Source organism: Amblyraja radiata, chromosome 14, assembly GCF_010909765.2.
Source record: "Amblyraja radiata isolate CabotCenter1 chromosome 14, sAmbRad1.1.pri, whole genome shotgun sequence".
Lineage (NCBI taxonomy): Eukaryota > Metazoa > Chordata > Chondrichthyes > Rajiformes > Rajidae > Amblyraja > Amblyraja radiata.
Window position 1 is genome coordinate 55,014,972 of NC_045969.1, and position 27,968 is coordinate 55,042,939.

Consider the following 27,968-nt stretch of genomic DNA (forward strand, 5'->3'; position numbering starts at 1 on the left):
GTCACGTGCCGGGGGTTGCGGGCTGGTCTATGGCGTCGCTGCCGCCGCTCGTTCCCGTCGCGATGCCGCAGAAGAAGCCGATGAGGAACCCGTACTACTTCTTCATGCTGGAGAAGATCCCCGAGTTGCGCCGGCAGGGCGTCGAGGTGCAGGGGCTGAGGGATGCCGCCCCGCTCTGCAGCTCCGAGTGGGAGGTGAGAGGGCCCGGGCGGGGGCGGGTGTCACCCCGAGGCGGGGAGACAGCCTGTCTTGGGCGGGAGTGGAGGGTGAGCATGGCTGGGGAAGGAGCAGGGTGCATTCTAGGTTCCTTGCAGATCCTCTTTCCTCTGATTATTAATAATTTCAAATAAGCTTTGAATGAATCCTAAATTGGAGAATTCCAACGATTTACAAAACATATAGTAATGCTATTTTTTGCCCTAAGGTGTTGGAGGAGATAATCTTGCAATATCTACTATCTTGCAATGTCCCAGAATCGAGATCTTTTTAATGCATTTGTACTATCTAATGCACTTGTAGATGGTACAAAGTTTGAGGAACCAGTGATGTGAACCAGAGTATGGTCTCTTTTTAAAATATATATATTTTCTTTCCTACTGAAGACAGCATGTACCATGATGCCCCTGATAATTATGATATTTTTAATTCCAATAATCAAGGTTGTTCCCCTCCTATAACTTACAAATGGAAAACAGTTTAATCTAGCAGGCACAAAAACACAGGGTTGGGCAATATCAATATTCTTAACCTGAGCTGGAGAATTCCAATGATTCACACCCCATCGATTAAAGGCAATTTTGGTCCTAAATTATGGTGGAGTAGGAACTGCAGATGCTGGTTTACAAGAATGAGACAAAGTTCTGGAACATCTCTGGAGAACGTGAATTAGTGGTGTTTCAGATAAGGACCCTTCTGTAATTAGATGTAATGTTTGGAAGGGAAACAAAATAAACAATCAAGTTATCAAATCGATACCTTCTCAGTAGTTTTTTTTAAAAGAGATAAGAATGTGGATGGTTCCAACCTTTGTACAATGCTTGTTATATTTAATCTTTATTGAAGTCGCTGAGTGAAGTGGAGAAGGAAAAGTTTATTCGGATGGCACATCAATGGAAAGCTAAGAAAAATAATAAAACTCTGAACAAATCTGAAGGAAAAGAACAGGTTAGTTTATTTTATTTGTCCCTTGGAAAGTATGTTTGCTCTATCTCAGTCTAACTCTGACCCTGTCTAGTACAGTGTTAAACAAAATGGAACAAAGTATTTTTTTCTCATTTTTCAGAATCACATTTTGCCTTTGAGAACTTTGTAAATTTTTTAGATTGAGCAAATAATTTTGCCGATGAATGCCGATGTCTAATTAAAGCATGAATAATAGGTATTGCAATATAGTCATGTGGGAAGGAATGGCAGATGCTGGTTTAAACCAAAGATGGATACAAAAAGCTGGAGTAACTCAGTGGGTCAGGCAGCATCTATGGAGAAAAGGAATAAGTGACATTTTGGGTCTGAAGAAGGGTCTCAACCTGAAACATCACCTATTCCTCTTCTCCAGAGAAGCTGCCTGACCGGCTGAGTTACACCAGCTTTTTGTGTCTATCTTAATGCGATATAGTCGTTGAATACTCAATTCTCACCTAGCTTGTTATGTTTCTTGCAGATGCAAGATCCTGTCTGCTTTGTAACTACAAGGGAAATGAGCAATCCTCATGCCAACTGGTTTAGTGACAAAGGTATTTTAACTTTACTGAATCTAAAGCTTCTGCGGTAACATTAAAATAACTTTTTTTTAATTTCCATGGTATTTTTTTTTAATGTACTGGTTCTACTTTTTCCAGAAGTAACCGTCAGTTTTTCCTTGGAATAATCTTAGTTCAATTGATGAAGTCACAAGGTACTGCAGATGCTGGAATCTTGCAGAGAACACTTGCTAGAGTAACTTGGTGGGTCAGGCAGCATCTCTGGAGAACAAGAATAGGCAATAAACTGGAAAAAGCTTAAAATTACTGACTTGAATTACATTGCTCAACTATGTTTCTTTTTCATGATATTTATAATGCTGGGTTAGTTGCAGGATAAAGTTGCTGTGTCACATTTCCAGATGTGATCCTGTGGAAGTGCCTCAGTGGCTAGTGGTGTGCCTCAGGATTCGATGCTGGACCCATTGCTGTTTGTCATCTGTATCAATGATTTGAATGAGAACATTCATGGTATAGTTAGCAAGTTTGCAGATGACACAAAATTGGGGTGGTTTTGTAAATAGTGAAGATGGTTGTCAAAAATCGCAGCAGGATCTTGAACGGGTGGATGGGTGGGCTGATGAATGGCTGATGAATTTAATACAGAGAAATAAGGTGTTGCATTTTGAGAGCACTAACATGGGCAGAACCTACACAGTGAACGATAGGGCTCTGGGGAGTGTTGTAGAGCAGAGGGATCTAGGAGTATAGCAAGGCAACCTTGGCAGCTTTTTAGGTTGCCAAATGACATTTTAGGTGGTCATTTAAGATGGCTTGCATGACGCGTGCGATAATGTGCTCGGACGAAGTGCATAGTTACCAGTCGGAATTATACTCAATGAAGCATTCACATATTATTTCTGCTTCAAATAAAGTCACAAACTAAACATTCACCAATCAAGACATGATATATCCCACAATGACATGCAGCAAAATTATAAGACAGTAGATCCACTCTTTTTACACATTGCAATTAATGCAATTTCTATTAGTTCTTTCCACTTCCAAACAAAAATGTGGTTGAATTATTCAGCGTATGATCAACCTGTGTCAATAAATCCTGGTCCATGGTAACATATATGCGTACGTATAGTTGTGAATGTTGCTCATTAAATAACTACAGTACTGATATTCCATATTAAGAGCATTGATTTGCCGTTAAAATGAATTATGTAATAACGTGTCAACGGTAGACAGTGACACTGCGGTTTTAATGTTTCACGTGTTCACAATATAATTAATCCATCTTTATGGATTAAAACAATTAATAACATTGGGAATTAAAACATATTTGATTGCATTCCGTTATCAAACATAGTCAATGTTCGCTCTGAAGACATTTCCAGGACAATAGGGTCAGGGAGGGGGGTGTGTGTGAATCAGTGCGGGGTGGATAGATGGCGGGGGGGGGGGAGGGGGGTCAGAAGGCAGTCGGTGCAGAATGGATGGATTGAGGCAAGTGAATTAGTACGTGTTGGTTGGAGTAGGTAAAATTGTGAGGGGAGAGCACGGGGGATGTCAGTGATGTTGAATGGGGGGGTTCAGTACGGGATGGATGGGGTAGACAAAAGTGCTGGAGAAACTTAGCGGGTGAGGCAGCATCTATGGAGCGAAGGAAATAGGCAACGTTTCGGGTCGAGACCCTTCTTCAGACTGTTCCCCCCATTCTTCTTGAATGGGAGGATCAGTACAGGTTGGATGGGGGGGAGATCAGCGCAGGATGAATGGAGGGGGGGGGTCAGTACAGTGTGGATCGGAGGGTCTGTGCAGAATGATGGGGGATCACTACAGGATGAATGAGGAGAAGGTACTCTGTAAACAATGTTATAAAAGAGAAAACAAAACAGTGTCTATTTCTTTATGAATATATATATATATCCACACAAATACACACAATCTCCCTCCTGGGATTAATAAAGTTCTATTATATAGTATCGTGTGTGTAGGAAGGAACTGCAGATGCTGGTTTAAACTGAAGATAGACACACAAAGCTGGAGTAACTCAACAGGTCAGACAGGCTCTCTGGACAAAAGGAAAATATTACGTTTTGGGTTGGGTCTGAAAAAGGTTCCTGCACACCTTTGGAATATGGAAGGAAGCAAGAGCACCCGGAGAAAACCCATGCGATCAAAGGGAAAAGGAGCAAGCTCCATACAGACAGCACCCATATTCAGGATCAATTCCGGGTGTCTGGCACTTTTAGGCAGCAACTTTATGGCCAATGTACTGCCCCATAATCTTGAACGAATTAAAACATACAGTAGCTGTAAAGGGGGACATAGCGTCAGAGATTTAAGACTGAAAATGGATAGTTTCTTTTTTTAGTAACCAAAGTTATCAACGTATAATTTTTTGTGTGTTGGAAAACAAAATATAGTGGCACAGCTGGTGGACTTGCTGCCTCACACGCTAGGGATGTGTGTTCGATCCTTTCCTCAGGCACTGTCTGTGTTGAATTTGCACATTCTCCCTGCAAGCGTGTGGGTTTCCTCCCACATCCCAAAGACACATTGGCTTTGAAGGTTAACTTGTCTCTGTAAAATTGCCCCTAATGTGTAGGGAGTGGGTGAGGAAACTGGGATAACAGAACTTGTGTGAATAGGTAGACAAAAATGCAGGAGAAACTCAGCGGATGAGGCAGCATCTATGGAGCGAAGGAAATGGGCGACGTTTCTGGTCGAGACCCTTCTTCAGACTGATGTGAGGGTGGGGGCAGGAAGAATAATGGAAGAGGCGGAGACAGTGGGCTGAGGGAGAGCTGACGAGTGGTGGCGCCATAGAGTGTGGCAGCCTCGCCTGCAGCTGTTCGTTCATCACCCTTTTTAATTTTTAGTTTGTTAAAAATATTTGTTCTGGAGGCCTTTTAGTATTGTTATGTGGGGGGGGGAGGGGGAAACCGTTTTTTCCAATCCCTACCTGGGCGAGGATGCATCCTTCCGCATCTTCGCCCCCTCCTCGCAGACTACCATTTGGATTGGTGCGGCCTTTCCTGTCGGAGACCTGCCAGAGCTTCGAGCTGCAGCCTCAGCACTGAGGTGCCATCGCGGAACGTGGCGATGCCTTACCCGGGTCGCCGTGTTGGTGCTCCGGAGTGCTGGGCCTGCTGACTTCAACTTCGTGGAGCTGTGGTCTGCGGAGCTTCCAGCCGCGGCGGCGCTGACTTTATAAAAGCGGAGCCTGGGATCTCTCGCCGAGGTCGCCAGTGTTGGAGTTCCGCCCAGCGGCCTGTGGACTTCGGGAGCCGCGGTCTCCGGGAGGAAGTGGCCTTCGGAACTCCGAGCCACTGAGAGTGTTCTTCTGTTCCGACGTCGGAGTTCCGTCATCCCGGCGAGAGGGCCTGAAATATCAGGCTGCCGTAGTGGCGACTGCGAAGGCCTCAATAGGCCTCGACCACGGGTGAACATCGAGGAAGTGGACTGAACTTTGCTGCCTTCCTACACAGTGGGAAACGTTGATCCTGCTATGGGGGGATGTTTTTTATGTTTAATGTTAAATTCTATAATGTTGTGTTTGTTTTATTTGTGTGCTGCGATGCCAACTCAAATTTCACTGCACCAATTGGTGCATGTGACAATAAATGTCCTTTGTCCTTCGGAAGGGGAGGAGAAAGCAGGGACTATCTGAAATTGGATGTCAATGTTCATGCCGCTGGGGTGTAAACTGCCCAAGCTAAATATGAGATGTGCTCCTCCAATTTATGGTGGGCCTCACTCTGGCCATGGAGGAGGCCCAGGACAGAAAGGTTGGATTCGGAATGGGAAGGGGAGTTGAAGTGCTGAGCCACTGGGAGATCAGGTTGGTTATTGCAAACTGAGTGGAGGTGTTGTGTGAAGCGATCGCCAAGCCTGTGCTTGGTCTCACCGAGGATCATACGCTAAATAATCCAACCACATTTTTGTTTGGAAGTGGAAAGAAATAATAGAAATTGCATTCATTGCAACATGTAAAAAGAGTTGAGATACTGTATTATAATGTTGCTGCATGTCATTGTGGTATATATCATGTCTTGATTGGTGAATATGTTTAGTTTGTGACTTCATTTGAAGCAAAAATAATATGTGAATACTTCATTGAGCATCCCACTGGTAACTACGCACTTCTTCCGAGCACATTATCGCACGCGTCATGCAAGCCGTCTTAAATGACCACCTAAACTGTCATTTGGCAACCTAAAAAGCTGCCTAGGTTGCCCGGCTGGAAACATAGAAAAAAAGTTAAGTGAGAGCCCTGCACTAGCTTAAGTGATTGCAGTCAACATTTGGGGGGGAAATAGCATTTCAAAATAACCTAACCAAAGACAGTGAACAAACTTTAGAGTTGGATCTTGTCAAGATTCATTGGTTTGTGTAGAAAAAAATAATCATTTCAGTGGTCCCTTTGGGCCTGAGATGGAGTTGTTGCCTGTTCAACTTTTCTGTTATTAGTTATATCAATTGATATTAAGGTTTAATAAATGGCTAACAGGAAAATTCAGAGTCATCTGAAGGGGAATGAGAAAGTTGGCTGTTGCATTGCATTCTGTGATTAAAATGCTTGAGGTAATAATAAATGGTGAGTACGATGCTGACTTTTATCAGCATATCGATACTTAATCATCTAAAGTAATGCTAACACTGCAGAATGAACTCATCAGAAAGTGTTTTGCTTATAACTAGTCTGAAAAGAAGGGTCTCGACCCAAAAAGTCACCCATTCCTTCTTTCCAGAGATGCTGCCTGTCCCGCTGAGTTACTTCAGCTTTATATGTCTATCTTTTGCTTACAATGAAATTGGGGGAAAATCTATTCTAAAGGGCCTGTCCCACGATGCAAGTTTACCCAAGAGCTCTCCCGAGTTTTTTTTTTTAAATGGTAAGTACGTAGCAGGTACTCGGGAAACCCCTTCCCATTCCGAATCAAGCTCCTGGATGTCTCATAGCGGCTCGTAACGATAAAGGGAGGTACTCGGTAAACGCGGTAGCTCTTGAAACTCGTGAAGGTTTTTCAACAGTGAAAAATTTCCAAGAGTAAAAAAATACTCGTGATGAAGTACCACGATTTTGATTTTTTTAAACTCGGGAGAGCTCTTGGGTAAACTTGCATCATGGGACAGCCCTTAAGGATGAAGAACTAAGACCATGGCTCTTAATTGAAAAATGGCATGGCTGAATTTGCGATGTTCAATAAAATTAATTATTTAATATAGTATTAATAAAGATGGCACACTTACCCCAACAGTGCAAAAAATTGGAAGTCAAACTTGTTGCAGCTTATATTATCCATGCAATATAGTAAATCAAAAATACTGAATGATTATAGAAACCTAAAAAATGGATGACTGCTAATAATGAATCGTGATAGGGTTTGGTGCCATGAGTGACTTCAGTACAACATTTTCAATTTTTGTCAGAATCTAAACATTGTTATCTCAATCATAATTCTTGATTGTACTCAACCACAAAACATGGGTGACAGATTCTTAATCAAAATGAATAACAGTAAAGGTGCTAGCCAGCAGCTTTTCATGTTAGATCATGACAAAATTGGAATTAAACTGACCTCATTACCAGAGTGAGGTCACACGCGAACTGGGGGAGGAACAGCATTTTGTATTCCAGGGTAGTTTACAACAAACGTCAATTTCTCTAATTGAAGATAATTTAATCTCCACCCCCTCTCTTTCCACCCCACCCCCCCCCCCTACATTCCTTCCTCTAGCTACACTATTTGCAAATCTTCAATTTTTTTTGTCTCACATTTGTCTTTTCATCTGTCAATTCTTCAACCATCCCCTTTGTCCAACTGCCAAAGCCTTCCCTCGCCTGTGTTCATATATTACCTGCCAGGTGTTGTCCTGTCCCTCCTCCCTTCCAGCTTTCTTCCCCCTTACAGTCAGTCTGAAGAAGAGTCCTGACCTTAAACATCACCTTTCCATGGATGTTGCCTGACTCAATGAGTTACTCCGGCACTTTGTGACTTCATTTGTAAATCAGCATCTGCAGTTCCTTGATTCTACTTCTGACCTCAATGACACCTTGAAATCACAGCTACTGAGATGTCCTTGGTAGATTTCACTTGATCAAATCGGATGTATATTTTTCCCATTGTGAAATTGTGGTTATTGTGAAGAAATGTAGGAGGCACAGTTTGTAGAGCTGCATCCTCACAACACCTGAGACACGGGTTGGATCCTGATCTCGGGTACGTGATGTGTGGAGTATGTGTGGAGTTTTTACATTCTCCCTGTAGCATGTGGGTTTCCTTTGGTGCTCTATTTTCCTCCCACACCACAAAGACACATGGGTTTGTAGGTTAATTGGTCTCTGTATATTGCCCCTTGTGTGTAGCATGAGGAACTGAGATAACATAGAACTAGTGTGAACGGGTGATCGATCATCAGCGTGGACTTGGTGGGCTGAAGTGTCTGTTTCCATGCTGTATCTCTAAACTAAGCTAACGTTGAGCTATTTCATGTGTAAGAATTCTCTACTGATAATGATAATGTTTTTTTCTCTTCCAAAGAGGTTTGTGAAGAAGTTTTCCACTTTGTCAGCTTCCTGAGCCTGGCCGATCTTCCTTTGAATTGTGAACAACGCTTCCTTCCTTGTGAGATGGCTTGTATAAAATATTCCATGAGGAAAGGCATAATAGATGAGTTTCATTGCTTCATAGATCCAGGTGAACATCAGTGCGCTGTCTGTCTCACACTAATAGACCGAGGGAGAGTAATGTTCTCTGCAGCAGTTTGGAATAGGGAAACTATTTCTTATTGATTCCTTGATAATGGTGATGGTTAGAAGAACAACATTCTGTGGATGCTGTAAATCTAAAATAAGAACAGAAAATGGTAGACATGCCCAAGTTCATTCAGCAACTGTAGGGAGAAATAGAATTAACATCCGAACAGGCCTAAAACCTGATGAAAGGACATCAATCTGAATGGTTGAGTCTTATTTTTCTATCCAAATGTGCTCTTTGACCTTAATATTTCTGGTATATTCTACAGTTGTGCTGTTAATTGATAAGGGTCGACATTAGGTTCTGGAGCCAAAGTAAACTATTGATGTGCATCAGGCCAACTCACACTGATGGCTAGTTAACAGGGTGTAGAAAACTGACGAATAGTTGGAAAATACATGTTGGTGCTCTCTGGAGTTCTGCACTTCTGAGTTTGGAATGCACAAGAGGTTAGATGCAAGTGCCTCGCACCTGTCATTCTATGCTCTGATTCGAGCGCTGTGACCTGGGATGGTTCCATGATGTACTGAGTCGAAGGGCTCGATTCATTTTGTATCTGGGGACCCCCTGTGTTGTTCAACGAGAGTCTCGTTTGGTGGTGAGGAGTAAAGAACCATGCTTGAATTCAATTGTTCCAAAGTTTATGCTTCATAGACTTGAATCTCTTAACTTCAAACAAATATGATGGGGATGAAAGAAAGCTAATTGCATTTATAGAGAAAACAGTTGTAGATAAATGCTGTCAAGCTGGTTGAGAAGTGTTAGGCTAGGAGAGATTTGGGACTAGTTTTACACCATTAATGTTCTTGGAATTGACTTATTTTGTCAGACATTAGAAAATCGTTTTGAATGTGGCAATTAAGTGGTAAGAATCAATACTGACTTAAACAATTCTCGTGGGCATTATAGCGTGAAATGGAATCTCTATTTCGTGCAACAGTTGCTGTAGCTAATTTTAGAAGTTCAAATTTGAAAATGCACTTAAAAAAGGTATGCTACACCCTTTGCAGTGGTTTAAGAAGTAACTTGATTCTAAAGTTCTCTCAGCAATATTAGTGAGATATGGGAAGCTGTAAAAAGCATTAAAAGAAAGTTGTTTTTATTTGGAATGGAGCATGGAGAATATCTTACCCGAGTGATTTGAAGGAAGATCCCACTGTAACGGAATTTATTGTTCATGCAAGCCACGTGAAATGCACTTATAGTGCAATAATATGGCTGTTTGCTGCTCTTGAGCTGGGGTATGAGCGAGTATCCCTGCTCTCCCATGTGTCATAGGCCATGTATTTGTTTTAACTGGCATATTTTTTTACTGGGATGAAGAACTTTAAGATTCAATTTCAATTGTATTTGTCTGTCTGTAATCTATAATTTTGGCAAGTTATAAAAATGATATCGCTAACACTTTTTTAAACTTGGCAAATTGGGCAAAGCTCATTTTTTGCCTAATGTTTATTTTGACAACTTTTTTCAGTGAGAATTTTAAATTATTTTTGACTTGTGTTGTCAGTCTAGATTGTAACAGTTAACTAAGAGAGCCCAGAGAAGCCAGAAGAAAGATTTTTATATTGAAGCTCTAATCTCACTCTCCCTGATAATGACATATCCAACATTGTTTGAAATTATTTTCAAAAATAACGCATGTAATTTTTAAAATTTTCTTTCCCTTCTCTATGACTAAGGCACAATCCCGTGTGGCTTTCGATATCATTGCCAGGTTTCAAGTAAGTTATTGAAAATCGTTTTTGAAATAATTGCCATTTGTTTAATATCTTAAATCATGACCAGTTTAATTAAATGAGTGACTAAACATATTGATTCTGAAGGCACAGGAACTGCAGATGCCAGTTTACAAAATAATAACTCGGCTGGTCAGGCAGGATCTTTGGAGATCATGGATAGAAGATGTTTTAGGTCGCGACGTCTTCAGTCCTGATCTGAAAAGTCGCCAGAGATGCTGAGTTTAAAAAAAATTTGATTTTAAATCTGTGCATTGTTCGTGAATGTCAATTGCTCTCAGCAGATTTCAGGTTTGCTCTGTTCCAATTACTGTAGCACCTTTCCATTTCTTGGTAGCATTTACTTTATTATACAGACATTTGCATTTCCAAAACTAAAAATAATTTAAATAAAAGGTTATTTTCAGGGCAAACTGAACTGCACAAAATAAATAAAGTACATTTAGTGGAACAACTTATTAGTTCCATATTGCTGAGCTCCTGACATGCCAGAGAAATGTAGCTGTGTTCTCCAAAAAACAATGAAGCATATTGAAGTTGAAGGCCATCTTGGGTGATAACAAGTCGGCTACTTTACAATGTGGCACAAATTCTTTTGCAATGACTGCAAATTTAATAGATTAGATCTGTATTTCGAAATCTTCACCTTCTGCCTAGATAAGTAACAGAAGTCCTGCAGATTACCTTTGTTTACATTTTGACTATTTTAAGGAAGAAATGGGCCCGTCAAATGTGATGGGAAGAATGGGATAGTGTGGGGACTGTATCAGACAGTGTTAATGATGAGCGGGAGTGTGGGGAAGATGGGATAAAAGTGTGCTGGCAACAGGGTCTTTGGACAAGCTATCAACTTTTCTGATTCGAAAAGTCAATTAAGTATTCAAAACCTTGATCATTTTTTTTCTCATTACCCATATCGCTATCGTATTAGACAATTCTTCCAAATATTGAACTTCTTTCCAATTTGCCTGTTCTTTACGCTCCACCGCTATTTCTTCACATCACGACTGTGCAAATCCTTTGCATGTAATTTTAATCTCTTCCTATGCAGTCCTGTTCCTATTTTGGTTGCAAGGTGACTGTGGTATGTGGCCAAGATTAACACAGTATCTGCAGGGTGAGGTGACCTTGGTTCTGTTGTTCCTCCAGAAATAATTCTGTTACAGGTGATCCCGGTGATATAGGATATCTATGTCCCCAGAAAATACAGCACACTGCCATTTTCCGCATCATGAAACCATTTCACCCGTGCATGCATTGTTTCCACACAAGTTCTGGGAGGGATTTTACTCCATATCTTGAGTTGCAAAATATGAATTCTGCAATGGCAAATTTTTGTAACACGGGGTTGCCTGCGTTTTGATAGTACATGGGGGTTAAACCAAAATGTTAAATTCTGCTAATGTTGGAGGAAGCTGGATTGATCCATTTACATTGTTGCTATGGTAAGAATTTGAATGGTACTTTATTGTCACGTGTACCTCGATAGTGAAATTCTTTGCTTTGTATACAATCAAGTAAAATCTTACTGTACATAAGTACAATCATACCCAAGTACAAGAGTGCAACGATTGTCATGTAAGAATGTATTGCCTCAGTGAAGCTGACTAAGGGTGAAAACAAAGGGGGACCCGGCGTGGGGGGGGCGAGAACAAAGTGGGACCCAGCTTGAGGGGGGGGGGGCGCTAAAAGGGAGATCCGGTGTGGGGAGGGGGCTCATTGGGGCCAAATGGAATACTTTGTAACTTTGGTGATGGCCTATATGTAGTGACTCTTTGCATACCTTGTGAATGCAAAACAGAATCTGCCTGACATGTCACATGTGATAATAAAGTATCATTCATTCATATCGCAAGTATTGAAGTGTTCTCCATCTCACCTAATGCATGTTCCAAATTCCTCTGATGTGAGCACTGACATTTTTTACATGTGTTTTACTCCTCTGTTATCATGGACATACATTTGCAAAGAAAACTATAAAAAATGACTGATTACAAATCTGTTCCAATAGATGTCTAGAGATATTCTGTGGTGCTCAGTATTTGTAGGATAAACATAGGAGAAATCATAATTATTTTAAACTTGCCAGCTGCAGGAAAGATGATGGATCTTCAGTGGATTTTGGGGATAGCCCGACCTTGTCTTCCATATTGCCAAAGATCCTTTATCCCCAACCTTTCCTTTCTTCTTTTTGATGTGCCATTCTCCCAGCATTTGTCATTACAAATCTAAGTGATCATATTTACGTGAAATAAAGTTGATGTGATTAAAGAGGAATTTTCTTTTCTAGGTGACAACACTCATAAAATTCCACTTTCAAACTTTGAACACGCCAGTTCCAAATACAGAGAGATCTTTCAGCAGTTCATTGCTTTTATGAAGCCAGGAAAAAGCAACTGCTTCCTTCCAGTTTATTGTAAGGTAATATTGATATAATCCTAATGGAGAAATGCCATTGTTATCTTTTGGAAACTTCACATATGGGAAGGGGAAGAGTTGATATCCAAGTTCTAGAAGCAGAATTAGGCCATTCAATCCATCAAGTCTACACCACCATTCAATCATGGCTGATCTATCTTTCCCTGTCAACCCCATTTTCCTGCCTTCTCCCTATAACCCCTGACACCCATACAAATCAAGAATCTGTCAATCTCCATCTTAAAAATATCCATTGATTTTGCCTTTACAGCCATCTGTGGCAACAAATTCCACAGATTCACCACCTTCTGACTAAAGAAATTCCTCCATCTCCTTTCTAAAGGTACATCCTTTTATTCGGAGGCTATCGCCTCTGGTCCGAGACTCCCACTCATGGAAACATCCTTTCCACATACTCTGAAAGATCCAATTTGTTAATCATGGAGAAAGCATCTAATGCTTCAGATAAACCTGCCAGAACAGTGCACCATTTGATATTTTGTACACTGAAAATGTAATGCTCGAGACATTGTTGATGCAGTCTATTGGCTAATTAATTGTTGTTGTTCATGCTACACCTGCCTCGAATATTCACATTTGAACCATTTCCAGGTAAGATGACTAGAAATTAGTGGTTGTCCGTTGACAACTCTAAATTGGAATTTTCTTCAAGAAGTTCAGTTCTGCCAGGTCTGGCCTAGAGGTGCACGCTGCGAGGAGCATTTCTTAATTTTGGGAGAAATATGTATAATTTAACCTTGTGCAGTTATTGCCAAACACTATACACCCTGAGGGTTCTTTAAGGTTGAGAGCGGTGTTGTGCAGATTTTGAGCATCCATTCCCACTCCAGTGCTTGCTGTACTGCACTTTGTCAGTGCTGCAGTATAAATGAAGCTGCTTATCTAGCTCGAGGCTTGCAGTTTCGTTAATCCCATGAGACTCGTATCAACATACACCAGTCAGCAGCATCACATTCCTCCTTGAGATTAGGATCGAGAAAAAGAAGGCAGGAAGTATCTGTGTGCTGCACAATTATTTGCTACATAAATCAGTTATTGATTGCATTACATTTGGATGCAAACAAGGTAAGACTTGTGTTTATGGGACATGCATGTTGTATAAATGCAAAGCTTTTCTTTAGTGACATTTATTTTTACCATCAACATAATCCTAACTGAGGAATTTGTCAGAATAAGTGATTAAATACTGACCTTGACTTGGCATCCTCCACTGCCAGAGTGAGGCCACATGCAATCGAGGAACAGCAACTCTTATTCCACTTCACAACCCATCAGTATGAACCTAGAATTCTCAAGTTTTAGGTAACTATCCTACAAACAACCCCTTTTTAAAAATATTTTAATACATTTTTTCCTCTTTCCCCCCCCCCCCCATACCCCACCTGGATCCACATAAATTTCTCTCCTCCATCTATATTCCTTCAAATGGCTACACAATTCACACCTCTTCTATCCCTTTCTCACGTATTTTTGTCTGGCCTTTGTCTAACCATCTGCCTATTGAAATCCCCCTCGTGTACATCCACATATCACTCGCCAGGCTTTGACCTGCCCATCCTCTCTTCCAGCATTCTCCTCTTCCTCACCCAACTGAAGGGTTTCGACCCAAAACGTCACCCGTTCCTTCTCTCCAGAGATGCTGCCTGTCCCGGAGTTATTCCAGCATTTTGTGTCTACCTTCGACTTAAACCAGCATCTGCAATTCTTTCCTACACATTTCCCCACCGCAATCAGTCTGAAGAAGCGTCCTGGCACAAAACATCACCTATCAACGTTCTACACTTGTTGCCGGACCCACTAAGTTACTCTTAATTTTATCATGGATTATAATATATTCAGTGGACTTGTCAGTTGTCATACTGTCTTGATTTAGTTGAAAATAAGATTGCTGATCAATTAATTTTATTTCCGTTGATTTGGCTGGTTCGGGGAAAGACTTCATGTCTGAATATGCCTTTACATTCCTTAAATCTTAATCTGAAAGTGGTTCTTTTTCTATTATAGTTGGCCGAGTGCTTCAGAGTGAGCTGGTGCCTGAACTGGTTAGCCTGCAAGTCAGGTAGGTACACATTTGACATGTAGGATTTACCTGAGATGAAAGGATTGCTGCTACACTACTTATAATTTTGATTTGGATCTAATTTCAACTGTTTCATTCAGAATTTTATTGGAAAGGTATTGCTATGTAATTGTTCGTGATCATTTCCTGGAAATTGAACAGTATGCATTTAAAATTAGGTTTAGGTTTATTATTGTCATGTGTACAGAGTACAGTGAAAAGATTTGTTTTGCATGCTATCCAAACAGATATACCAGAATAATTGTCAGAGTGAGGCTAAACACAAATTGAAGGAACAGCATCTCATATTTTGCTTGGGCAGCCCTTCAGGTAGCCCTGGCATTCCCTCTCTCTCTATCCCTCCCCCACCCAAGTCGCACTAGCTTCTCATTTTCACCGTCAAACAGCTTCCTATTGCCTGTTTCTTTTATCATTACTTTTTTTGCATATCTTTCATTCATTATTCTTTATCTCTCCACATCACCATCTATATCTCTCGTTTCCCTTATCTCTAACCAGTCTGGAGTAGGGTCTCAACCCGAAACGTCAGCCATTCCTTCTCTCCAGAGATGCTGCCTGTCCCGCTGAGTTACTCCAGCTTTTTGTGTCTATCTTCAGAGTAAACTGATGCCTGAACTCAATCAGTTCAAACTCAAGTACAATAGATATAGCAAACGGTAAGATACCGAGTGTAGAATATAGTTCTCAGCATTGCAACACAAAGTCCAATGTCCTCAATGGCGTAAAGGTAAATCAAACAGTATCCAAGCATATGGAAGTATATGTTTAGAAGCCTGATAATGGAGGGGAAGAAGCTGTTCCTGTGTCTGGTGGTACACTCAGGATTCTATACCTTCGGCCAGATGGGTGCAGGTAGAAGGAGGAATGACGGGGGTGGTACAAATCTTTAATTGTGTTGACTCCTTTTCCGTGGCAGAGTGAAGTGTAGATGGAGTCAATGGTGGAGAGTCTGGTGCATGTGATGGACTGGGCTACATCCACAACTCTAATTTCTTGCAGTCTTGGGCAGAGCTGTTCCCAGGTCAACTGGTTTGTAGTTGGGGTAAATATTACTGAATTCAGATGCTTTGCATTCAGGTACTTACAATATATTCTTTCAAAAAGGTGATGTTAGTATTAAATATTGTGCCCTAGTTTTAGGTATGTTGCAAAGCCTACCTGAAGCGTCATTGAAGATCTGCTGTTGAGGGTGTGCGCGATTTTGGCGCCGTTTAGAGGGGGCGGGTTTAAAACGCGATTTTCTCTAAGCTGTTCCAATCGAAAATGTTCAGCCTAGTTAATTATTAACGAAAAATCGCTGGAAGACCCCGTCGCAAAAGCTATTATTAGGTTTAAAGGCCTTGAATAATAGTTATAGTAGTTTAAAAATCAATCTCTAAACCCGCGACCGCCAGCAACACAGGGTCTCATAAAGCAAATAGCAGAAGTTAGGTTGTATATTTTTACATTAAAAAGGGCTTCTAAAGATCCCTTTATACAAAGTTTACTATTGCGAGTAGCTCAATTTGGGCCCATTATATCGCGCAGTATTTTTCTCGGCATTTGGGGCACAAATCTACCGCAATGTGAACGTTCTAAACCAGCGCGTTCCACAGGGACCCACTGGAAAGCTGATTTAAATGGGCATTTATTTACAGCAATTAAACACTAAATTCCTTCCATTTGGCCTATAAATTAATGTAAATGAGATTTAAAAATCATGTTTTATTGTGAATTATTTGTGAATATTATTTGGACATTTAGGCTATTTAAAAATGTTAATCATTTATTAAGAAATGGATAGATGTTTAGATCTAGTAATTGAAGTCTGAAATTAGCTACAATTAGGTAACTAACTAATTATATGCTTTAATTTCAGGTCATCCAAGTAAGATTATTTTATATTTGTTTCAGAATGCTTCAATCTATGATAACTGAAAATTTCATTCAGTTCTCTTAATGTTTAAGAAAGTTATGGGCTTTTGACTGTTCACGATCACAGCTTTTTTGTTATGTCCATAGAAAATCAATAGGGAACAAGATGCTCATTTCCCAGTATGAAAATGGCCATAACTTTTTAAATACTTGAGATATGAAAGTGAATTAGGTGTCAAATTAAACTTATTTTTATGCTTTATCTGATGGGATAAATTACAGACTTGATTTTTAAAATCTCAAAATTTTGTAACATTGCTACTAGTTTATGTCATTGCAAGGTTTCTTTTGCAGTTCGATGATTGAGCAAGCATTTTGGTGACCAATGTTATTCTCAATGTGCTAATCTATTTCTGAACTTTAACCCTTGCAAGAAATCTTGCTTGCACATCGCTACTGCTGATATTACCAAAATCTAAAAATGTCATCAGCATTCATGCAATGGCAGTGGAGTGCAAAAATATGAATGCATTTTGTGAGTGATCTGATATACGGCGTGTAATAGCGCCACCTTCGTGTCGGAGGATTGTTAATGATTGAATAAACCACAGCACACTGAAGTCAATATCAGGTCACCAGCGGGTCTATTCGTATTCTGTGTCTGAGCATAAGATATCACAAAATGGCGATGAGGATGGGATCGTGGATTCCCCAGCTTTATTTGTTCGTAGATAAGGAATTCGACAGGCACGGAGAAGTGTGGTATAATTTTCGGTGTCACGGAAAGCTGAAAATCCGGTCACCAGCGTGTCCACTCGTATTCTGTGTCTGAGCATAAGATATCACATGATGTGTACCTTCCTGTAACACTCACTGATATCATGAAACATACAACTGGAATTGTGGCATTTTGAAATTGCACATCAGTGTTAACACTGGCTTTTAAACATGTTTCCTGTTCTTCCTTTGAAAACAAATGGGAACATTTTTTTAGAGTCATGGTGATACAGTGTGGAAAGAGGCCCTTTGGTCCAATTTGCCCACACCGGCCAACATGTACATCAATGATCTGGATGATGGTGTGGTAAATTGGATTAGTAAGTATGCAGATGATACTAAGATAGGTGGTGTTGTGGATAATGAAGTAGATTTTCAAAGTCTACAGAGAGATTTAGGCCATTTGGAAGAGTGGGCTGAAAGATGGCAGATGGAGTTTAATGCTGATAAGTGTGAGGTGCTACATCTTGGCAGGACAAATCAAAATAGGACGTACATGGTAAATGGTAGCGAATTGAGGAATGCAGTTGAACAGAGGGATCTAGGAATAACTGTGCATAGTTCCCTGAAGGTGGAATCTCATGTAGATAGGGTGGTAAAGAAAGGTTTTGGTATGCTGGCCTTTATAAATCAGATCATTGAGTATAGAAGGGGATGTATTGTTAAAATTGTACAAGGCATTGGTGAAGCCAATTCTGGAGTATGGTGTACAATTTTGGTCGCCAAATTATAGGAAAAAAGGTCAACCTAGAGCGAGTACAGAGGAGATTTACTAGAATGTTGCTTGGGTTTCAGCAACTAAGTTACAGAGAAAGGTTGAACAAGTTAGGTCTTTATTCTTTGGAGCGCAGAAGGTTAAGGGGGGACTTGATAGATGTCTTTAAAATGATGAGAGGGATAGACAGAGTTGACGGATACGCTTTTTCCATTGAGAGTAGGGAAGATTCAAACAAGAGGACATGATTTGAGAATTAAGGGACAGAAGTTTAGGGGTAACATGAGGGGGAACTTCTTTACTCAGAGAGTGGTAGCTGTGTGGAATGAGCTTCCAGTGGAAGTGGTGGAGGCAGGTCTGATTTTATCATTTAAAAATAAATTGGATAGGTATATGGACGGGAAAGGAATGGAGGGTTATGGTCTGAGTGCAGGTAGGTGGGACTAGGGGAGAATAAGTGTTCGGCACGGACTAGAAGGGCCGAGATGGCCTGTTTCCGTGCTGTAATTGTTATATGGTTGTATGTTACAACTACACTGGTCCCACCTGCCAACGTTTGATCCATATCCCTCCAAACCTGTCCTATCTATGTACCTGTCTAACTTTCTTAAATGGTACGATAGTCTCTGCCTCAACTACTTCCCCAGGCAGCACATTCCATACACCCACCACCCCTTGTGTGGAAAAAGTTACCCCTCAGATTCCTATTAAATCTTTTCCCCTTCACTTTAAACCCATGTCCTCTGGTCCTCGATACACGTACTCTGGGCAAGAGACTGTACATCTAGCTGATCTATTCCTCTCATGATGTTATACACCTCTGTATGATCACCCCTCATCCTCCTGTGCTCCAAGGAATAGAGTCCCAGCCTACTCAACCTTTTCCTATAGCTCAGAACCTCTAGTCCCAGCAACATCCTCGTAATTCTTCTCTGTACCCTTTCCAGCTTGACAATATCTTTCCTATATCATGGTGCCCAGAACTGAACACAATACTCGAAATGCAGCCTCCCCAACATCTTGTATAACTGCCACATGACCTCTCAACTTCTTAATGGAGAAAAAATATTATCTGCATTTAATTTTTATGCTAAATTAACCACTAATACTGAAAGGCAAGAAAAAGTGGTACAGTGTTCTTTTACTTTGGGTGGGGTGGGGCGACAAAAGTAATCAGAGTCCTGTGGAATAAAAATTGAATGACGTTAAATGAGGAATTAATCGTTCAATTATCCTTTATTATAGCATGTACTGAGGTACAGTAAAATTTGATTGATCCATACAGTCATACCAAAAAAGCTGATACAATACTACATAAAGATTAAACATAAACAGCCACCACAGTGGCATGTGAGAATCCCGAGGGCACACAGCATAAGCGGAGACCCTCAGCCATCAGTTCAATGTCCGGGCCACACACACGCTCCTTCATTGTGATGTGACCAGAGTTGTACTGACCGCTGTCATTCTCTCTGCAGTCCCTGTCCGTCCAAACAGTCAGAAAGCCATCCATGTTCGCACCAGACTCCAGGATATTCTCATGGCGAGATGTCCCCGAGACACCGAGATCACTGCACTCACCGCAATCCCTCCGAGTCCCCACTAGCACAGGCAGCACATCCATCTTGTTTGTCGGCGAATTCACATTCCAAAAAGTGATGGAAGGCAAATAACCTTTTACCTTCTTCCTCCTTTTCTCCCGCAGTCGGGGTGATCGAAGCTTCCGCAGCGGGGCGATCGAGGCCCCTGTGATTGGGGCGGTCGAAGTTCCTGCGGTTGGAGCTCCAAAAGTCGATCCCTAACGAAGGGACCACCAGCTCCACGATGTTAGGCCGCAGTGCAGACAGAGATACGATACGAAAAAGTCGCATCTCCGTCGAGGGAGCAGATTAAAAAGAGTTTCCCCCAACCCCCACATAATACAAAACTAAAGATACACTAAAACATACAAATAAAACAGACTAAAAACAAACAAAAGAACAAAGGCACGAGACGGGCTCCTGGCGAAGCTGCCACTTACGGCCCCATCCGGTGGTATGCGAGGCTTGTTCTGAACTGTGGTGGAATCAGGCGCAAAAAATAAGATCTCAGGCTGTGGGACCAGGGAGACTGGGAGTTTATTCCCTGTCATTCTTGAAGTATTGAGGAAGACGCCCATGTCTCTAGTCTGTCTTTAAGATTCACAGCCACTCTCAGTATATGGTTGTTTGCCATAAAAATAATTTTGTTCTGGTTTATGTTCTTTATTTATTTTTACAACAGGTGGCAGCAGCATTCCATTGAAGGCTTTTGAACTAGAAGAACTCGTAGTGAAACTTTATGAGCACAAGTTAAAAGAAAAGCCTTCAAAGGATTGTTTTGAAAGAATGCTGGATGTAATGCTTTGGGATTATGCCTCAAATACCAGGTATGGCCATTAAAAATATAGATCTTGTAAATTGTGTGATTATTGTGCTGCTGAGAGTTTGTGCAGGCTGACGGTTAGAACATCAAGCACTGGTCAGGAGGGGATTAGATCCCCAGGCCAGCAATGGAATAGCAGGATGTAATTCCTTCAGCACTTTGTGAAGATCAAAGAAATATCTCGTTCACTTCATAAAGAAGACAAGTTATAACCATTGCAACATTTGTGGATCTAACTATGTTAAAGGATTATGTATTATTGGAATTAAATGAGCTTGTTTATTTATCAGTGATCACATTTTTTTTTCCAAAATTGGAAAAACAGTACTTGAAGTTGATGTACTAACTAATGCATGGTGGAGCTCCAACTAAGTACATTTAAGAGTCTGTTAACAAAATGAAGACTCGTTTACCATTGGGATTAAATTGCAGTCCTCTGCCTATGTACAGTCGTGAACTGTAGATGCAGAGTGGGTTTAACGTGTACACCTGTTACGGTTTCCTTGTCAGTCCAAGTTAAGTAATGGTTGTTCACATTTTAGCCTGGCAAAGATAACAGGGCCACATTGATGCCAATTATCAGCCCTGTGTTTAAGAAAAGTTATCTGTACTTCCTAATGTTTCAAAAAGTACTATGTGTACTTCGAACGTACATATCTGTTGCGCTGCTGCAAGTATGAATTTCATTGTTCCATTTCGGGACATATGACAGTAAACCACTTGAACGTAATTGGGTCTGTAGTAACTCCATAGAGCATGGTAGCTCTAATGCAGGTGTATTATTGTATGTTCATGATATAGAAAGCACACTTCCGTATCTTTTATGGTGGTTGGTTATTCACCCACCATCATTCCAATTGAAGGAACGTTGAATGATGAGTGAATATCACCAGTGGTTTGAATGCTGGATGTTCTCATTTTGGATAACCTCGCTCTGTGTCCCTTTCTCACTCTGGGTTCCTTCACATTCTGCTCACCTTTTCCATTCTCCCCTTTGTTACCTAGACTCTTCACCCTCCCACCCCTTGTTCCATGTGCCTATCAACAATACCTATCCATCTTAGTTTCTTCTCTCTTGGTTCACCTTTCTCATCCCTTCTAACATTCAATTTACCAATCACCCTCCCTTGCCTGGTTCCATCTATCACCCTCCAGTCTCTGTCTCTACCCTCCCCACTTGGTTCCATCTGCTGAGTTATTTTTCTCTCCCCTTATCTGTTTTTCATCTATCGCCTACGTGTTTTTGTCTCAACAACTCTTCATTGTTGGTAAATATGTGAAGGAAGGAACTGCAGATGCTGATTTACACTGAAAATCGAAACAAAATACTGGAGTAACTCAGCGGGACAGGCAGCACCTCTGGAGAGAAGGAATGGGTGACGTTTCCGGTTGAGACCCTTCTTCAGACTGAGAGTCGGGGAGAGGGAGACTAGAGATATGGAAGGTCAAGGTGTGCATAGGACAGATCAGATAATGATCAAAGATCATTGTTAGTTGAGGGGAAGGTGACAACTAGGCACACAATCAGTAAAATTAATCAGGAGGTGAGTGAAGCTAGTCGGAGATCTTCGGTGTGGGAAGGACGGAGAGAGTGGGAAAGCAAGGGTTACTTGAATAATAATAATAATAATAATAATAATAAATAATAATAATAAATACTTTATTGATCCCCTCAGGGAAATTCAGATGTCCAGAAGCCCCCAACCAACAAACCCACAGATTCAAAACAAACGCAGACAGAAAATACATAGAATACAATGTGGACACTACCTGAGAGCAATAAATACTTAAAAAGACCAATAATTAACAATTAAAAATTAAAAATTGCAAAATGCATCCCCCTACAGCCTAGCGGTCCGAATTATAAAATCCAATGGCTGCAGGGGTGAAGGATCTCCTGAACCGCTCCGTTCTACAGGGCAGGGAGAGGAGCTGGTTATTGTTCCGAGTGCTCTTTTGACTCTCCAGAATTACATGGAGGGGATGCCCGGGGTTTTTCAGGATGACCTGCACCTTGTGCCTCATACGCCTCTCAAGCACATCCATCCCAGAGTCTACTCTCCCCTCCAGCACTGAGCTAGCTCGTTTAACCAGTTTGACCAGCTTCTTGTTGTTTTTTGCACTAATGCTGTTGCCACAGCAGACAACAGCGTAGAAAATAACACTTGCAACCACAGTGTTGAAGTTGGAGAAATCAATATTCATACCACTGGGTTGTAAGCTGCCCATGCGAAATATGAGGTGCTATTCCTCCTATTTGCGTTGGGCCTCACTCTGACAGTGGAGGAAACCCAGGACAGAAAGGTCAGTATGGGAGGGGGAGTTAAAGTGTTCAGCAACCGGGAGATAGCGTAGGCCGAGACAGACTGAGCGGAGGCGTTCAGGCTAGGTGATCGTTTCGCTGAACACCTTTGCTCAGTCCGCCTAGGCCTATGCGATCTCCCAGTAGCAAAACACTCCCCTTCCCATTCCCCTACTGACCTTTTTGTCCTGGGCCTCCAGTGTCAGAGTGAGGCCCAAAGCAAATTGGAGCAACAGCACCTCATATTTTGCTTCGGTAACTTACAACCCAGCGGTATGAATATTGCTTTGTCTAATCAAGTAACCCTTGCTTTTCCTCTCTCTGTCCCTCCCCCATCCTAGTTATCCAACTAGTTTCACTGTCCTCCTGATTAATTTTACTGATTGTTTGCCTCGTTGTTACCTTCCCCGTAGCTAACAATGAACTATTCCATATTTCCTTGACAATTGTCGTCTTTCATCTGTCGTTTTTGCACCTTATCCTTGCACGTCTCTAGTCTCCGTCTCTCCTGAATCTGTCGGATGGGTCTCGACCTGAAACGTCATCCATTCCTCCTCTCCAGATATGCTGCCTGACCCGCTGAGTTACTGCAGCATTTTTGGTAAACATGTTGCTCGATTAACACCTTCTGTAAAGAGGATACCATCAATGACCTTTATTATCCCAGTGCTATCTGCAGCATTTGAAATAAACCCAGCAAAGGTTGAAACATCTTTTCTTTCCGGGTGACACGGTGGCGTAGCGGTAGAGTTGCTGCCTTAGCGCTTGCAGTGATCCAGTTCGATCCTGACCACTGGTGCTGTCTGCACACAGTTTGTACATTCTCCCCGTGGCAACGTGGGCTTTCTCTGAGATCTTCGGTTTCCTCTCACTCTCCAAAGACGTACAGGTATGTAGGTTTATTGGCCTGGTGTAAGTAAATTGTCCCTACTGTATGTAGAATAGTGTTAGTGTGCGGGGATGAGCTGGTCAACGCGGACTCGGTGGGCCGAAGGGCCTGTTTCCGCACTATCTCTAAACTAAACTAATTCCAACCAGAAGATATGCACTATTCAATTTTCTTGCATCTATTTTTAAAATTTTATCATTAGCTCGGCATTTCAGCAGGCAGTGGGGAGTCAAATATTTGTATGGGTTGGTGTCATGCAGGGCAGACCACACACAAACTGGCTGTCCTTCCCTGAAAGGTCATTGGATCTCCAAGCTTAGATTTATCTGGGTTCAGCATGAACTGCCACAATACTGCTGCACAGTAACTGAACGGTAGTGTGTAAGTGGAACTTATGTGGTCTCATCAAAGTGAAATCACCAAATTATTTGACCCCTCTGCACAAAACAATTTTATTTCTTGTAAAGGTTACGTATTCTAAACAGATCCTTTGTCCATTTGTTAGTTCTCAGCTTTTATAATTCACTGTAATGTTTTTCTGCAGTCAATGAAAAAGAGAAATTCAACACCTACTTTACAACTAAAACTTGTTAGACATAGAAATGTAGGTGCTATAAAACATACCTCATTAAGATCCTGCAATGTATAACCTGATATTTTTCGATGGATGATGTTACATGAAATATTCTGTGATTAGATCTATGTGAAGTGGTAGAAATTAGTTTCTAAAACAAAGTGCATTCTTCCCCTCTAGGTGTAGGTGGCATGATGAACATGACATAATGCATTGTGCATTAGCAACTACCAAGAAATATGCGTAAGTGTAATTTTTTTTCCAGGAAAATCATTGATCATGTTGGAATGCGGATAAGGTCAATGGCAGTGCGTCCCACATACACATTTCAGTCAGTGCCTCTGTACATTCCTAACCCCATATCCTGTCTTTGGTCCACTTTGCGTAGCTTGTATCTGTTTGCAAAAATACATTTGCTATGAATTGCAATACCCAGGAAACAGAGTATCAAGTGTTTTCTCTGAGAAATGCTGAATGTTAATTTTTAATTAAGTATAGTTAAGAAGTGCTACTCCACTCATGTAATGCAGCATTTTTGCCACATTATGTAGAGTAGTCAGCTCTTCATCTGTATTCACCTATCACCCTCCAGGCTTTGTCCTGCCCCTCCTCTCTTCCAGATTTCTTCCCCACACCCCCACCCTGACCACAATCTGCCTGTAGAAGTCCCGACGCAAAATGTTACCTATCCATGTTCTCCAAACATGCTGCCAAGTTACTCCAGCATTTTTTCTTATTTTGTAAACCAACATCTGCAGCTCCTTGTGTCTACTGTGTACTTCAATCACCAGTTTATTAGTGAAGCAAATGGACTGTTGCCATATATTAAGATGCGTTCCGTGCTCTATCCAGAATGTTTTAAATCTTTTTTAATGTACCAAGATTTTCCAGCCAAACATTCGTATAGTGAAATGTATTCAGTGACATGTTATGGTTACAATGGCCACAAAATGTAGGTATACATTATACATTTTTGCTGCTCATTTCAGATACTGCATCAGTAATTCATTGGCTTCCGTGTACGATTTTGAGATAACAGCTGCACACATTCCAAAAAAAGAGCTGTTCAGTGGCACTGTCTTGAATCCTAAAGTATTAGTATTGGATCATTATTGTCAGGTAACATACTCAATATGTGCTAATCCTCTGGCATAATATTTTCCTGTGGGGTGTTTTATTTTTGTGGTAAGGTATTTGAACATAATTAGCTTTTCCTGTCAGAGTGAATATGTTTTAAATCATTTTGACAACAAATCAGTTACATCTTGAATTGTAAATCTTTGCATTTTAATATATTAGGATCCTGATTTATTCCATTGTCGAAGACTTTCATAGGTTAGATATTCCATTTCTGGTCTTGATTGATAGACGGCAGCTTAGAACACGTGGTTTATTTGTCCGGCAATCACAGAAATGGAGTTGCCATCACTAAATATCTTTATCAATGTTTCAATAATACCTTTGATGATTCAATGATACATTATTGTCACATGTTCCTAGGTACAGTGCAGTTCTTTGTTTTGTATACTAGACACTTGGCACACTAAGGGTCACCGTGTTTCTGGCGCCAACAAAGTTCCAAAAGTACTCATTAGAGTTATGTTGGTCCCCTGCTTTAGGATGAAAGATGTGGTGGTGTTGAATAATTAGTTTGATTATTTGCTAAAATGTTGCTTCAATAAATGTTATTTGCAGTGGTTACTGTTATTGCTATTAATTTTTAGTCTCGACCTCGCTGCTTTTTTAAGGCTGGACAGTGGTGCAGCTGGTGGTGCTGCTGCCTCACAGCGCCAGAAACCAAGGTGCGATCCTGACTTTGGGTGCTGTCCGTGCAGAGTTGCACTTTCTCTCTGTGACTGCACGGGCACCAACAGAAACAGACTGGCTAAATCCACCTTGCGCAGAGTTTTGGGAATTAGCTAATTATGTATGATAATGCCAACAAAGACAAATGCACAATGGAGAACCTCAACAGGTCGGGCAGCATCTGTGGAATGAGAAATAGTTCTTATCCTTCAGAATTGAGTTTAGCCAGCATTATATGTTTACATTTCAGATTTCCACAGGTATTTACTTTCATTTCCTGCAGTAAACAAACTCTGTGATGCAGTTCCCTGGCTGTTTTTGAAGGGATAATTTAGGACGGGGCACTATTCATGCAAACTGTGGGGAAACAAAAGTTGTAATTTATTTAGTAGAGCAGAGAGGTAGATTTGCAAATAACTTTCTGATTTTGTTAAAAGCCAGCTAATCCCTTGCAGAATCCGGCCGGACGCTATTTCCATTCACCCTCTGAAGCTAGCATTTCCAGCGGTAAGCAGAGTTGGTTTTTAAAACTAATTGTTTCAATTGATCACTTATCCTTTATCTCTAATTAAAATTTGTAAAACCCACTGTGTGTACTTTGATATAGCATAAATTATTTTCATTGGATCTGTACATTTATCTTCTAAAATAAAATGTTTACTGTTAATATTTGCAACCAAAAAAACAGTGCATTGTGGCTATTAATCACTGCAATCATATACTTATTAAAACTCTGATCTTGTTAGTGTGTGCGTGTATATGTGGTTGTCTTTACATCTTTGCAAAAAAACTACGTGGTAACGATAACATATTTACATATTCCGGTTGACATTTTTCCCGTCGAGACCGGGATCACCTTATGTGAACATTTCATGTTTTATTTCTCGACTTATTCTCGACATTATTGATTAGGTCAAAAGACTGAAATTAAAAACACCAGCTACAAATGATGATGTTACATTTGCTCAGCTAGCAGTGAGAAGCCTCAGTGAAGTTTTCAACCTATATTTGACACGTTATTCGCAATTAAAGCTTTAAAAATGCCAACTTTCACAAGATTTTTACATATTCTGATACACATTTTTTTCACCTCGAGGCAAGATCACTTTCACTGAACATTTTATGCTTTATTTCTCGAAATTACTGATTAATTAACTTAAATTTCAAACAGACTAGCTTCAAATGATGAAGTTTTTGAATTTCAAACTGACCAGCTTCGGCTGGTGTCATCACAATGGCAGCTTGAACTGATGACGTCATAGTGGATAGAGTAGAAGAGGAAGGGCGATTTGCAATTTTTTAAAAATAACACTGCTGAGGGAGGCAAGGGGTGTGCTGGAATCTTACGTTCACGAATGCCTTGAGTTGGAGGACAGCGTCTCCCATGGGGTCATTGGGTAGGGAACCGGTGCGTTGGGGGAGCAGACCCAATGTGCACTTCGGTATTATACTAAAACTCTAGTATTATACTAAAACTCTTCCCTTTGTTCTCAACATTCTAAATTTCCGTGTGTATGCAGGGTTGTGTTGGCTTTCTTTTAATCTACTTAATTTGTATCTTCTTCCAAAACGCTTGGCCACAGCCTTCCCATTTACACACATGCTACTCACATTTTTTCCCTTGACGGGATAAACATCTTCCCGTCGCATTCCAACCTATATTTCCAAAGTTGTTTAAGTTTTAATTGTTTATTTCAAAAAATGAACAGCTTTTCAGTGGGAGACTCTTGCAGCACTTTGCATTGATGATGTCACAGTGCCATCTCACAGTCGTCCAATCACAATGGATCTCATTTACATATATCACAATGGGACAGGGGTGGGAGACACGTTTCCACCAATGCAATCAACCTGGCGTGCACACTCAAATAACATCAAATAGTACAAGTTGTCCTTCACCTTCCCTATCTACCTCCCTCCCCTCTCTGCCCCCAC

General features: G+C 40.9%; 1 protein-coding gene across 1 annotated transcript in view; it reads left to right on the forward strand.

Annotated features, from left to right (window-relative positions):
- mael (maelstrom spermatogenic transposon silencer) overlaps positions 1-27,968 on the forward strand; it is a 31,642-nt gene continuing 3,674 nt past the window's right edge. Inside the window, exons 1-11 of the mRNA XM_033033392.1 lie at positions 1-194; positions 1,063-1,164; positions 1,661-1,733; positions 8,240-8,395; positions 10,138-10,179; positions 12,485-12,615; positions 14,638-14,692; positions 20,322-20,466; positions 24,408-24,470; positions 25,217-25,346; positions 26,471-26,540. Of these exons, the coding sequence (XP_032889283.1) occupies positions 30-194; positions 1,063-1,164; positions 1,661-1,733; positions 8,240-8,395; positions 10,138-10,179; positions 12,485-12,615; positions 14,638-14,692; positions 20,322-20,466; positions 24,408-24,470; positions 25,217-25,346; positions 26,471-26,540 (1,132 nt within the window). The 5' untranslated portion in view covers positions 1-29. The remainder of the gene's footprint in view (positions 195-1,062; positions 1,165-1,660; positions 1,734-8,239; positions 8,396-10,137; positions 10,180-12,484; positions 12,616-14,637; positions 14,693-20,321; positions 20,467-24,407; positions 24,471-25,216; positions 25,347-26,470; positions 26,541-27,968) is intronic.